The sequence below is a fragment of the Lolium rigidum genome, chromosome 4 (assembly GCF_022539505.1).
Source record: "Lolium rigidum isolate FL_2022 chromosome 4, APGP_CSIRO_Lrig_0.1, whole genome shotgun sequence".
In the NCBI taxonomy this organism is placed as follows: Eukaryota; Viridiplantae; Streptophyta; class Magnoliopsida; order Poales; family Poaceae; genus Lolium; species Lolium rigidum.
In genome coordinates, this window is record NC_061511.1 from 25,896,695 (window position 1) to 25,912,395 (window position 15,701).

At 46.7% G+C, this 15,701-nt stretch overlaps 1 protein-coding gene across 1 annotated transcript; it reads left to right on the top strand.

Annotated features, from left to right (window-relative positions):
- Positions 1-11,735: 11,735 nt before the first annotated feature.
- On the top strand, positions 11,736-12,815 carry LOC124708529 (BTB/POZ and MATH domain-containing protein 3-like). Its single transcript, XM_047240212.1, has one exon. The coding sequence runs from the start codon at positions 11,736-11,738 to the stop codon at positions 12,813-12,815; it is 1,080 nt and encodes a 359-aa protein (XP_047096168.1).
- Positions 12,816-15,701: the final 2,886 nt, after the last annotated feature.

Here is a 15,701-nt window from a genome sequence, read left to right on the forward strand (position 1 = left end):
CCTTCCTCTTGGGGTTCCCAACGGACGTGTGCTTTACCGTCACAAGTAGGAGCCTTGCCCACGGCCGGTGGCAAGATAGGGAAGGGATTTCCTTCTTAATTCTTACTTGATTAGATTGATATGTTTCCTCTCCTTATATAGAGAGGTTTACTTGACCCCTAAGCAAACGACCCTTATCTCTAATTAACCCTATGTAACATCCCAACCTTGTGTTTATAAATAAATGAGTGATCATGTGCATTGCATGCATATAGTTTGCATTTGAGTAAATTTTGCATCAAAGTTTAATATTTTTCAATTATGCAAATCCCTCTATGTTTCATTATCATTCAAAATCTCTCAAGTTTTTAATATTAGGAAACATGGACTTGTTGTCATTCAATAATCCCATCAGTGTTTAATAAATTATGTGGGAAATTTGAGTTTCAAACAGAACTCAAACATATTTCAAATTTGAATTGATTTGGAGAAATAAAAAAACTAGAAAAAGATAAGGGAGAAACCCCTCTCTTCCTCTCCCTGGGCGCAACCCATCTCATTTCCCCTTCCCTTCTCTCTGGCTCGGCCCAAGTCGGCCCAGCTGAACCCACCGCAGCCCAACCACCCCGCAGGGTTTTTTTTTGCAAAACCGTCATCGTCTCCCCGCGCCTCCAAGCAGCTCGGTGGCACACGGCCGGCCACCCGATGCTCCGGCCGGCCAAGGTCCTCTCCGCCGCCCCTCGGCGGCTATAAGGGCGCGCCGCCGCCGCCCCGAACCCTAACCCCCTTTTTTCCCGTCTCCTCGCGCCTCTCTCTAAGCGCTAGGGCTGAAACCCTAGCCACGGTCACCACCTCGGCCCCGTCGATTCCGGCATCCCCGAGCTTCGGCGAGGCCACCGTTGGGTCCGCCTCGTCCTCCTTTTCATCTCCGTCGTCGCGCGCGTCTGGGGGAGCAAGGAATCGGGCTAATCGAGCCCATCTTTACCATCACCGGCCGCCGTCTCCACCGAAGCTCGCCGTCGCTCCGGTCATCCCCGGCCACCGGCGACCACTCCAACGCGTTCAGGGTGAGCAGGAGAATCTCCCCGTGCCCTCAGCTCCCTCCCTAACCCCCTCTAGCTCCGCCCCCGCGTGCACCTGCCCAGCCTTCGCCGCTCTTCGCCGCCGGCCGTGCTCCGGCGGCCAATAGCCGGCCGCGCCGCCACCATTCGATCGCCCGCGTCGCCCCGCGTGTTTCCCCCACCCGCGCGCCTGCGATTACGACCTAAATCGGCCGATTGCAACATCACCGGAGCCCTACAGAGAGCAATGGCGCCGCTGACATCAGCATGACGTCAGCGTGACGTCATTAATCTTTTTCTGTATTTTCAGTAAATCTTTTCTTTAATTTCTGTAAATAGAAAAATAATGACATGTGGGTCCCCTGGTCAGAATTTTATTAATTTCAGAAATATTTGGAAAATAATAAAATCATGACATGTGGGTCCAAGTTGTCATACTTTTATTAATTTTTATATAATTTCCAGATTTTTTTTTAAAATGAATTAAAATTGGAAAATTCATAACTAATTAATTTTAAATCAAAAAAATACAAATAATATATCAAAATGTTCAGAAAAACAAATCTTAATTGTTTATCCATGTTTCATACATACTTGAACCAATTAAATATCAAGCCTTAGTAGAATCCCTAATTGACCCCTCTCATATGTCGGGATTCGATGCCGAACCCCTTCATTTTCCATCGATGCACCTAGGGTTACCCAAACCCCTTTAATATGACATGTCATCATATTGTATGTGCATTGCATTGTACCTTGTCTTGATTGTGCTCTTTCATTTCCGGTGTTTGGTTCTTCATCGATAGGGACCGAACGCCAACCTGAGATCAACGCCACCGAAGAGCAGCACTCGAACAACGAGGGACAAGGAAAGCCCTAACCTGGTTCAAATATGGTTTCGAAATGCTTTACTTCTGGTTCTTACATATTGCATCCGCTTCAAATATGTTTTATCGGTAGTTGTAGATATCCTATGTGTGCATATTTCATCCTTGTAGCCCAGAGTTACTGATCCACCGCTCCTAGCAAAACTAGGTCTGAGCTTGATCGCATCGCTAGAGCCTTATATGTGTTATGCTTAGCCATGCCTAGCTGTTGAAGTCTGATCCATCCGGTTGATGAATCAGAGCTACGAATGAACCTAGTTTGACAGGATGACGTGGTAAGATCAGTGATGTTGTTAATAAACATGCTAAAGGCTTGGATGAGCCGCCACATGGGGATGTGGTGATTTGACTCGTTCTCGCCTTCAGAACCAAGACTGAGCGTACAACCACACGGGGCCCATGGAACCCCTTGGCCCGAACTTACCTAGCTTACCCATGAGTCAATTAGTTTGCGAGTTCCATTTGCCATACGCATGGGGAAAGGTGGAAAAAAGGTTTTTAAAGTGCATCATACAGGGCGTGACCGGGGTGAAGGATGCTGGAGGCATTGAACTGGATCCCCTGCACAAAATGACCGGGACCGCCTCGGAGAATGGCTACCTACGATGACGGAGCTCCCCAGTTAGTTTGAATCATGGAATAGGCGAAGTAAGGGAAAGGTTTTGGTCGACCACCCTCTGCCGGCACACCAAGGAAGTGTGTTAATCTAGTGGCACTAAGAGTCGGTCGGTGCGTGTGGGTAAAGTTGTACACCCCTACAGGGTAAATCTTTTCAAAAAGTCGTGTCCACGGTTATGGACGACTTGGTGATGGATTCTGTGATCATAGACAACTTGAACCTAATCGTAAAACTTGATGTCAATGTGTGATAAGGATCCCTTCTCAGGGTGCCGAGGGGGTGATCCTAGGTAATAGGTTCAGGTGATGATGAAGATTCTGTGGATTCAACATGATGATATTAGAGCTAGAGTTGATATCGCTCTCTTATCCCCTTTTTAAAATGATATGAATAGACGAGCTTCTGCTCCCTCCTGTTTACAAAGGAAAACTGGCTTTCCGCAAAATAAGCTCCACATAAAGCCTCGCATACCCGCTTTGCTAAAAGGTTGTACTAATTCTTGCTGAGTTCCTATACTCACTCTTGCATGCTTTGTTTCAGACGAAGTCGCTCCAACAAATGAAGGTTTCTAGGTTGACATCGACGAGTAGCTTGGGATTCCCAGGTGGCAGCCTGGAATCTATGGGCTGGGACATCGCCGTTATGCTCCTGGCCTCTTAGGCCTTTTGCTATCTTACTATTTAGAATAGCATAACTTTGCTTCCGTTGATTGATGAAATGTCAGGTCAGTGACCTCTGCTTGTAATACTTTGGTTTTTCGCTCAGTTATGAGCTTGTATTATTCTTTGAGTCGTAGAGTCACTGTTGTGTTACCGATTCTCACCCTGTAGGCCCTAGAGATCTAGGTTAGGCTTATGCCAGATGCAGATCTGGGTTTGTCTAGCCCCGACTCTCCGGGGTGTCCACACCCTAAGACTAACGGGCTATACCACGATCTCAAGCCCATTACGTACTCTAACACTACACCCCACCTGAACATGCAGCTCGTCCTCGAGTTGCAACCTAAACAAACCATGACTAGACGCAACACAAACCTAACACCTAAAAACGAGCCTTTTACATCTCGGCTTGTTTTATTACTCTCAACCTGAAATGGACTGGGACGCTTTATTGTTGACCCCTGAACATAAAGTGGACACCATCCGTCCGTTGGACGTGCACCTGTACAGCCACCTGGATCCCATGGAAACCAGCGGGGCAAAAGGAGCCCACGCGGCGGCCGGCGGCGGAATGCGGTGGTGCTACGCGGTGCGCTCCTGTCGGTGACACCATGCCTTCTCCCGACCGGATGACTGTCGATGGAGCAGACTTTGAGGTCGCTGCCCGCGGTAAAAATAGCATGTCCACCGCCCATGGGGAAACCGCACGCCCAAGATCCCCGACGCAGCAGACGAGAATCGAGGTCCGTTGCGCAACGAAGCGCAACTTGGAGGAGCTGCAGCTGCAGATCACGCATCTCCCGCACACGCCGACGCACTAGGAGGCCAAGCGCAGCAGCAGATACGTTTGGGACGTATCAAGCATCCCCAAGCTTAGTTCCTACCCTCCCTCGAGTAGGTAAACGACAACAAGGATAATTTCTGAAGTGACATGCTATCATAATCTTGATCAATACTATTGTAAAGCAAATGAAGTGAATGAAGTGATTCGAAGCAATGGTAAAGACAATGATTAAACAACCGAATCATATAACAAAGACTTTTCATGAATAGTACTTTCAAGACAAGCATCAATAAGACTTGCATAGGAGTTAACTCATAAAGCAATAAATTCTTTGTCGAAAGTTTTAAAGCAACACAAAGGAAGATATAAGTTTCAGCAGTTGCTTTCAAATTCAACATGTATATCTCATGGATAATTGTCAACACAAAGTAATATGATGAATGCAAATAAGCAAGTATGTAGGAATCAATGCACACAGTTGACACAAGTGTTTGCTTCTAAGATAGAAAGAAGTAGGTAAACTGACTCAACATAAAGTAAAAGAATGGGCCTTCGCAGAGGGAAGCATGGATTACTATTTTTGTGCTAGAGCTTTTATTTTGAAAACATAGAAACAATTTTGTCAACGGTAGTAATAATTCATATGTGTTATGCATAAGACATCCTATAAGTTGTAAGCCTCATGCATAGAATACCAATAGTGCTCGCACCTTGTCCTAATTAGCTTGGATTTACATGGATTATCATTGCATAACATATGTTTCAACCAAGTGTCACAAAGGGGTACCTCTATGCCGCCTGTACAAAGGTCCAAGGAGATAAATCGCATTTGATTTCTCGTTTTTTGATAGATCTCAACTAAGGACATCCATACCGGGACAACATAGAAAACAGATAATGGACTCCTCTTTAATGCATAAGCATTCAACAATAGATAATATTATCATAAGAGATTGAGGATTAGTGTCCAAACTGAAACTTCCACCATGATTCATGGTTTTAGTTAGCGGCCCAATGTTCTTCTCTAACAATATGCATACTCAAACCATTTGATCATGATAAATCGCCCTTACTTCAGACAAGAAGAACATGCATAGCAACTCACATGATATTCAACAAAGGTGTAATAGTTGATGGCGTCCCCAGAAATATGGTTACCGCTCAACAAGCAACTTATAAGAAATAAGATACATAAGCTACATATTCTTTACCACAATAGTTTTTAAGGCTATTTTCCCATGAGCTATGTATTGCAAAGACAAAGAATGAAATTTTAAAGGTAGCACTCAAGTAATTTACTTTGGAATGGCAGAGAAATACCACATAGTAGGTAGGTATGTTGGACACAAATGGCATGGGTTTTGGCTCAAGGTTTTGGATGCACGAGAAGTATTCCCTCTCAGTACAAGGCTTTGGCTAGCAAGGTTGTTTGAAGCAAACACAAGTATGAACCGGTACAGCAAAACTTACATAAGAACATATTGCAAGCATTATAAGACTCTACACTATCTTCCTTGTTGTTCAAACACTTCACCAGAAAATATCTAGACTTTAGAGAGACCAATCATGCAAACCAAATTTTAACAATCTCTATGGTAGTTCTTCATTAATAGGTGCAAAGTACATGATGCAAGAGCTTAAACATGATCTATTTGAGCACAACAATTGCCAAGTATCCAATTATTCAAGGCCATATACCAATTACCACATGAAGCATTTTCTGTTTCCAACCATATAACAATGAACGAAGCAGTTTCAACCTCCGCCATGAACATTAAAAGTAATGCTAAGAACACCAGTGTTCATATGAACGAGCGGAGCGTGTCTCTCTCCCACACAAAGAATGCTAGGATCCGATTTTATTCAAACACAAACAAAAATAAAAACAACATACGCTCCAAGTAAAGTACATAAGATGTGACTGAATAAAAATATAGTTTCACTAGAGGTGACCTGATAAGTTGTCGATGAAGAAGGGGATGCATTGGGCATCCCCAAGCTTAGATGCTTGAGTCTTCTTGAAATATGCAGGGATGAACCACGGGGGCATCCCCAAGCTTAGACTTTTCACTCTTCTTGATCATATTGTATCATCCTCCTCTCTTGATCCTTGAAAACTTCCTCCACACCAAACTCAAAACAAACTCATTAGAGGGTTAGTGCATAATCAAAAATTCACATATTCAGAGGTGACATAATCATTCTTAACATTTCTGGACATTGCCCAAAGCTACTGAAAGTTAATGGAACAAAGAAATCCATTCAACATAGCAAAAGAGGCAATGCAAAATAAAAGGCAGAATCTGTTAAAACAGAACAATCCGTAAAGACGATTTTTTTACCGGCACTTAACAGGCTCAGATGAAAAAGCTCATATTGAATGAAAGTTGCGTACATATCTGAGGATCGCGCATGTAAATTGGCAGATTTTTCTGAGTTACCTACAGAGAGTTCTACTCAAATTCGTGACAGTAAGAAATTTGTTTATGCGCAGCAATCCAAATCTAGTATCAACCTTATTATCAAAGACTTTACTTGGCACAACAATGCAATAAAATAAAGATAATGAGAGGTTTCTACAGTAGTAACAACTTCCAAGACTCAAATATAAAACAAAAGTGCAGAAGTAAAATAATGGGTTGTCTCCCATAAGCGCTTTTCTTTAACGCCTTTCAGCTAGGCACAGAAAGTGTGAATCAAGTATTATCAAGAGAAGAAGCATTAACATTATTACCAGGGGCTTTGCGTCTACCCTTCTTACTCTTACTCTTACTCTTTGGTTTAGGGAATATATGACCACATCCAGGTGTAGAGGAATTTAGAGTGCCTTTCCCCACATCTATGGTTGCTCCCAAGAGTTTCAGCAGGGATCTTCCAAGTGTGATTTGTCCTGTCCCTACACATTCAATAACGAGATAATCAGTGGATACCGTTCTTTCAAGAAGGGTTGTGAACACTCCTTCAGCTATTCCTTTAGGAATTATAACAGAGTTATCAGTAAGAGTTATTCCTTCTCCACCTTCAGTAAGTCCCCAGAGTGTCAAAGATTCATAAATACTTTTAGGCATAAGGCAAAATTCAGTCATAATATCACAACGGGCATACAAAAATTTACTATCAATAGCAACTTTAATAGTAGGGTCCCACATTGAAGGTTCAGAGTTTACTGGAACATAATCAAAATGCTCACGAATCCGACTATACCCTTCTTTTAAGCAAGATATATTTGTCTCAAGAGTGTTTAATCTATTACAAATACTAACAAGATATGAATCAAAATTATTATCTGAGCTAGATGATGCAACCAATTTTTTTATGGCATTAAAAGCTTGATCCCCATCGCAATGAAGGAAATCTCCTCCCACTACAACATCCAAGGCATATCTATAGCGAAGAATAAGCCCAAAATAAAAGTTACTAAGAAGCAGGCTTAGAGTCATTTTAGGTTCAGTTTTACCATAAGAATTAAAAATTCTAGACCAAGCTTCCTTAAAACTCTCCTTATCCCCTTGTTTAAAAGTAAAGACCAATTCCTCAGGCGACAGAGTAACAAGTATAGGACTAGACATGATAACAAATTAAATACAAGTAACTAATTCTTTTTTTGTGTTTTTGATATAGGAAGGCAAACAAGACGGAAAGTAAAGTAAAGCAAGTAACTAATTTGTTTTGTTTTTTTGATATAAAGAAAGCAAACAAAACAGAAAATAAAATAAAGTAAAGCAAGACAATAACAAAGTAAAGAGATTGGAAGTGAGAGACTCCCCTTGCAGCGTGTCTTGATCTCCCCGCCAACGGCGCCAGAAAAAGAGTTGTTGCCGTGGGAGTTAGCAATCTTTGTGGTGTAACTTTTTTCTTCAGATCCCCGGCAACGGCGCCAGAAAAAGAGCTTGATAACGCGTGAAGCACACGTCCGTTGGGAACCCCAAGAGGAGGTGTGATGCGTACAGCAGCAAGTTTTCCCTCAGTAAGAAACCAAGGTTATCGAACCAGTAGGAGATGAAGGCCACGTGAAGGTTGTTGGTGGAGGAGTGTAGTGCGGCGCAACACCACAGATTCCGGCGCCAACGTGGAACCTGCACAACACAATCAAAATACTTTGCCCCAACTTAACAGTGAGGTTGTCAATCTCACCGGCTTGCTGTAAACAAAGGATTAAACGTATGGTGTGGAGAATGATGTTTGCTTGTGAAGAACAACAGAGAACATAGTTTGCAGTAGATTGTATTTCAGATGTAAAAGAATGGACCGGGGTCCAAAGTTCACTAGTGGTGTCTCTCCAATAAGATAAATAGCATGTTGGGTGAACAAATTAAAGTTGGGCAATTGACAAATAGAGATGCACATACATATCATGATGACTACTATGGGAATTAATCAGGGCATTACGACAAAGTACATAGACCGCTATCCAGCATGCATCTATGCCTAAAAAGTCCACCTTCGGGTTAGCATCCGCACCCCTTCCAGTATTAAGTTGCAAACAACAGACAATTGCATTAAGTATGGTGTGTAATGTAATCAACACAAATATCCTTAGACAACGCATTGATGTTTTATCCCTAGTGGCAACAGCACATCCACAACCTTAGAACTTTCTGTCACTGTCCCAGATTCAATGGAGGCATGAACCCACTATCGAGAATAAATACTCTCTCTTGGAGTCACAAGTATCAACTTGGCCAGAGCCTCTACTAGCAACGGAGAGCATGCAAGAACATAAACAACACATATATGATAGATTGATAATCAACTTGACATAGTATTCCATATTCATCGGATCCCAACAAACACAACATGTAGCATTACAAATAGATGATCTTGATCATGATAGGCAGCTCACAAGATCTAAACATGATAGCACAAGAGGAGAAGACAACCATCTAGCTACTGCTATGGACCCATAGTCCAAGGATGAACTACTCACACATCAATCCGGAGGCGGGCATGGTGATGTAGAGCCCTCCGGTGATGATTCCCCTCTCCGGCAGGGTGCCGGAAGCGATCTCCTGAATCCCCCGAGATGGGATTGGCGGCGGCGGCGTCTCTAGAACTTTTTCCATATCGTGGCTCTCGGTAATAGGGTTTTCGCGACGGAGAGTTTAAGTAGGCGAAAGGGCAGAGTCGGGGGGTGCTCGAGGGGCCCACACCATAGGGCGGCGCGGGCCCCTCCTTGGCCGCGCCACCTTGTGGTGTCGCCACCTCGTGGCCCCACTTCGTATCTCCTTCGGTCTTCTGGAAACTCCGTGGAAAAATAAGACCCTGGGCGTTCGTTTCGTCCAATTCCGAGAATATTTCCTGTGTAGGATTTCTGAAACCAAAAACAGCACAAAACAGGAACTGGCGCTTCGGCATCTTGTTAATAGGTTAGTGCCGGAAAATGCATATAAATGATGTAAAGTGTGTATAAAACATGTGAGTATTATCATAAAACTAGCATGGAACATAAGAAATTATAGATACGTTTGTGACGTATCAGCAGCCTGCAGCCTCACCGCCGCCGACACGTGGTTGATAGCGATCCAAGCCGGAAGCAGTGACGGCGACGGAGGGAAACGGACCTGGTGGAAGGGCATCCCGGGCGGTGTCGATGTAGAGCTCGGGGCCAAGGTCGCTCCCACACCGCCGAAAGGCAGGGACGGCGTCGGTGGCGGCAGCAGACACTGCTGCGGTGTTGGTGGCGGCGGCAGCTGCTCACCGAACGGCAGGGACAACGTCGGTGAGGACAGTAGCTGAAGCGGCGGCGTTGGTGTGGCAGCGGCAGCATCTGCTGTTGCTGCTGCAGCGTCCCGGTAGGGAAGAAGGCGGCCAGCTGCTGGAGAAGAGGGACCCCTGGCGCCGAGGTAGGGCCCGGCCCGGAGATGGTGGACAGCGGTAGCGGGGACAGCAGCAGCCCGGCGTCGGGTGGCGGCGACGACAGCAGCAGCGTCGGCTGCAGCGGTCCGACCATCGCGGCGGAGGCCGCCTGGTGCGTCGGCTTCCACGGCAGCAGCGCCGCCGGCGGCGGTGGCCCGTAGGGACCGGCCAGGAAGAGGCGGATCTCCTGGACAGCAGTGGTGAGATCACGGATTGCTCTGGCGATCTTCTCCAGGGTGACGGCGACGGGAAACGACACGGTGGAGGTGGCCGACACCGGCCTCGGCGGGGCGTCAGTGGTGGTGGCCATCGGGCCAGTGGTGGTGAGATGGCTGGACATGATCGAACCTGGAAAGCTGATACCAAATTGTTATGGTGCTGCTAGAGGGATGACGCGAGAGGGCCGGCCGGGAGCCTTGCCCACGGCCGGTGGCAAGATGGAAGGGATTTCCTTATTAATTCTTGCTTAATTAGATTGATACGTCTCCTCTACTTATATAGAGAGGTTTACTTGACCCCTAAGCAAACGACCCTTATCTCTAATTAACCCTAAGACTAACGGGCTATACCGCCAGCCCAAGCCCATTACGTACTCTAACAGAGGTTCTCTAGGAGGTGAAAGAGGGGGCGGACATGAAGATCGAGGTCTTTGGGAGACCTTCCTGGACCATTGGTGGATGCTCGCCGCCTGATCCCCTGTCTTCAAGGCAGAGATCCTGTCTATGGCCTCTTCCTCAAGGATACATGTCGACAACATGGACGCCGGAAGCCATGCTCCACTTCATCTACACCGACACGCTGCAGAAGGAGATGGTGGAGCGTCAGGTACAAGCTGGAGAGACTGAAACTGATCTGCCCCACCCCCACCTCATCCCACCAAGCTCCTCTTGCGTTGCACCGCTAGAAGGCACAATCTTGTACATTCACCATCATCAACTTGGCAATGGTATTTGTTTGAGATTCATAATTTAATTTAAATTCAAACTAAATACTATCTCTTCATGGCTAACACCCAACAAGTTATTACAAATATTCTAAGAAAAGATGTTATTTTTGGTAAAAGAAGCTAAAGAAACATACATACGTCTCTATGTCAGGAAAAAATAATGTTGTGAGTGATGAACAAGGAATTAGTGACTATTTTAATATTAAATAATAATGAATCACAAATGATTTCTGAAGCCCAATTATGTAACTGGATCTTCAGATCGTCTAGTGCAACTGTCATCTTAGATAAATCAGGGCCTCGCCTATTTAGTGCCATCGCTAAAAGTTGGGATCATGTCAAATAGTGACCCCAATGGCACCAATATCCACCGCCACATCAACATCAGGCACCGTCGCCTTGAGTTCAGCACAAATGGCATCAGGAACTCCCCTCAACTTTGCCAGCAATCCAATTTATTCCTGTTTGATGGAGGAATCCATTTTTCCGCTTAGAACTTGTTTGATTCAAAGTATTTTAAAAGCATAGGAATAGGATAGTTAACGCAAGAACGTTATGTCATAGCATGTGAAATCCTACAAGAATAAAAAAAGCAATGAATTAGTTTCAGAAATCATTTGTTCGTACGAAAGTTTTGAAGAGGTCTGCCCTGTTGCTAGAAATTCTATGGAATTGTAGAATGTAGTATAGGAAAGCAATCTATATAAATTTTAGAGGATTCAAATCTCTGAAATTCCCAGTTGGCTGAAATTTGGGCCGGATGGTGCGTAATCTGGATATCCAAGATGGGCCTGCCTACAATTAGTTTGATCAGAGACCTAATTTTCCATACAGTGATGACAATATAAGAACAGCTAGCAAACCCTTATTTTCGTAAGATTGCATCTGATCGTTTGCCGTGCGTATACATAGATCCTATCGATCGATCAATCCGATCTCACATCATGTCTATGTCAGCGCTGATGTCCACCCTCCGCGCCGCCGGCCGGAAGCACCTCTCCGCCGGCACCCTCTGCACAAAGACGCTTACCGGCTCCTACCTGTTCAGGATCGAACAGTACAAACGCCTCCAGAACATGGTCGCCAACGGCACTTTTATCAAGTCCGGCACGTTCAGCGTCGGCGGCCACGACTGGAGAATCCACTGCTACCCGAACGGCGAAAACGGGAACGAAGGCTCCATCTCCCTCTACCTCAAACATGACAGCCATGACAAGACCGGCGACGCCACGGCGGATTTCCACATGAGCATCCTTGACCACGCAGGGAGGCCATTGTGCACCGATGGCAAGATCCAATCATCAAACGTAACCGATGGTCAGACTCAAGGCAACGCGCAAAACTTCCCGAGCGACGCTTATCTCACGGTTCGCTGGGAAGACTTCGTGAATGTTCAAGTTCAATACCTCGACGAGGAGGAGTACCTCAAGGACGGCTGCCTGTCCATCCTATGCGACGTCACCGTGCTCGACACGCGCACCACCGACTACCGCGCCGGTTGCGTGGTGCCGCCGTCCGATCTACACCAGCAGCTCACCGAGGTTCTCTGGGAGTCCAAGGAAGGAGTGGACGTGGAGATCGAGGTCGGCGGAGAAACGTTTCCCGCGCACAGGTGGATGCTCGCCGCGCGATCCCCCGTCTTCAAGGCGGAGCTCCTCCAGTCCTCTGCAGCCTTGTCGTCGAGGATACGCGTTGACAACATGGACGCCGGAGTATTCAAGGCCCTCATCCACTTCATCTACACCGACACGCTGCCCAAGGAGATGATGGAGAGGCAAGAGACTCTGGCGACAACCATGGCGAAGCCGCTGCTGCTCGCAGCGGACAGGTACAAGCTGGAGAGACTGAAGCTGATCTGCGAGGATATATTGTGCGGGCACATCGACGTGAAATCGGTGGGCGCCACGCTAGCGTTTGCGGACCAGCACAGTTGCCGCATGCTGAAGGAGGCTTGTATGGAGTTCCTGGCTGACCCTGCTAATCTGGAAGCAGCCGTCTCAACCCGTGGTTTTGAGAAACTTTAGACAGATTATTACCATAAGGTTATCATCATATAACCTAAATATGACAGAAGCATAGATCTGCTTCACTTTCAGTACGGAGTAGTCTTTTTTTTGGGATCAAAGGCCCTTTCCATTTCAAAAGAATTTCACGTTTAATAGTCGCAATTAAGAACACGTTATGTTTATGTTTTGCATAAATCTGGTTTTCCTCATCTTTATATCACTAGTAGGAAAACCCTTATAGGCGGAGCTTAATTCTGTGGCGCACCACTAAAAATGCGCCACAGAAATTTATTTTGTGGCGCACCAGGCAAGGTGCGCCACATAAATAGTTTAATTTTGTGGCGCACCAGGCAACCGTGCGCCACAAAAACTTGGTGACCCCACAACCTGTCACCCCCAATCATTGGTTTTACTATTTCTATGGCGCACTTACCCGAGTGCGCCACAGAAATTCCTTATTCTGTGGCGCACGCCCACTGTGCGCCACAAAAATAAGCTATTCTGTGGCGCAGTTTGCCTGGTGCGCCACAGAAATAAGGTATTCTGTGGCGCACTGTGCTCGGTGCGCCACAGAATTAGCGAACCAGATATACAAAAGTGAGCCAACCTCCCACCTACCACACTACACAAGCCATTCTTCTTCCTCCATCTAGCTCGTCCCCCCTTCTCTCTCATACCATTTTGGCTCTATTTTTCACTTGCTTGGGTATTTATTACACTTACTTTGGTTGATACATAATTGGAGTTGAGGAGAAGGCTCTCCATACTCTCTCCTCCTCTCGAACTCATCGATCGCGGTCTCGTCTCGGTATCGAATCTACAAGGTGAGTAGTTAGAGGAGACATACATATGCTTGGAGGAGACATGCATATGCTTGTAGATCTTGTGTGGCCGTCGTGTGTATGGATGCTTGTTGCAGGTGAAGCGCTTGTGTGTGTGCCGGTGTGGTGCATGGATGTTTGCCGAAATGTTGATTCATTTCCGTTTCGGCAAATTTTGCACTACCCATATGTCCTACCTTGAGGAGAGGTCATGCCGAATTTTTCTGCTCCATGTAATACCTTGAGGAGAGGTACGGCCCATGCATGTGTGTGCATTTGTTGCGGTTCTAATTTCCTGTTCTATGTATACCATTTGCGAGGCAAGCATGGTCCTCTCGATGAGTTCCGCTCGAATCTCTAGATACAAGATAGACGCGAAGGAGGACATGATTCGGACCAATAGGCGCCAGATAAGATGTCCGTGTCGATCATGCAAACTCGAGCGCTGGATCAACCCTGATTCCGGACAACTAGAGGAGCACCTGCTGAGGCGCGGTTTCATGCAAGACAACCAGGCGCGGCCGGCCCCATCAAATGGTGCGCATGAAGACCATGTCGAGCGAGATGACTAGCATCATGAAGAAGACTATCATCATGCCGACGGGGACTATCATCATGAAGAAGAAGTCGGCGGAGAAGATCATCATGAAGAAGAAGATGCCGGCGGAGAATATCATCATGATGAAGAAGAAGATTCCGGCGCGACCCCGCTAATTTCGGCCTTGCGGGACTCTCATGTTCAAGATCTTCTCCTCCGGGAGACGAGCAACGATAGAGTTGCGGCTAGAGAGAGAGCCAAGCTGTTGCAAATGGAGAAAGACGGGATGACTCCGATCTTTCCCGGGTGCTGTCCGTAGGATACGCGCTTGCATGTAACGCTTGATTACTCGCGGATGAAGACGCGAGAACAAGTGGACCGATTCCAGCTTCGAGCAAGAACTTAAAATTCGGCACGATCGTCTCCCGGAGGGGAACACATTGCCAAGTAGTATCGAGGAGGCCAAGAAAGTCGTGTGTCCTCTTGACCTACCGCACGAAAAATACCACGCTCGCATTAATGATTGTGTGATTTATAGGTGCGAGTACAAGGACGAGAACCACATGTCCGGTGTGCGGCCACGGACGGTACAAGGTTGGGAACAAGAAGGTACCTCGAAAAGTGGTATGGTACTTTCCTATCACTCCCCGTCCGCAGCGGTATTTCGTGGACCCTAAGGAAGCAAAGGTCATGCAATGGCACGCGGAAAGGCGAAGCCCGAAGAAGATCCGGAGATGGGCTATATGCCGACACACCCTTCGGACGCTGGACGATGGCAAGCATTGGGCATCGCCTTCCCTAGGTTCGGGGGCGACGCAAGGAACATCGAGGCCGGGTATGAGCACCGATGGACTCAATCCGTTTGGCAACCGAGTAGCACGCATAGCACATAGCCTGTGTTTGTATGGCCTTACAACCTACCCCCGTGGTCGTGCACCAAGCAAATGTACATACACTCGAGTATTCTCATTCAGGGGCCGAAACAACCAGGTGTCGACATGCATTTGTATCTCGGGCTGCCGAAAGAGGAGTTAGACACATTGTGGAAGACGCCACCCCGTACGTGGGACGCCTACACTAGAACTTATTTCGATATGAGAGCCGCGTTGATCACGACGGTCACGGACTATCCTGGTTACGCATATGTATCTGCCCAGGTCGGCCACGGATTCAACGGCTGTGTGAAGTGCATGGACGAGACCCCGCATCTACAGCTACCAAGGGATCACGGGTCCTCGAAAACCGTGTACCCAGGTGCTCGAAGGTGGCTTCGCTTGGATCACCCGTGGAGAAAATGCGGTGATCTGTTCAATGGTAAAGATGAGCCCGATGTACCCCCACGCCCGAGGAGCGGCGCAGAAATCGACGATCTTCTGAAAAATTGGAAGGAGTGCCCAGCGCCGGGAAAGAAGCGACCGAAGCCAGAGCCGCTGCTCGGTGTATGGAAAGCGAGGTCTGTTTTCCACGACTTGGAGTACTCGGAAGGTCCTCCACACGCCCCACAGCCTCGATGTCATGCACATTACGAAGAACGTTACCGAGAGT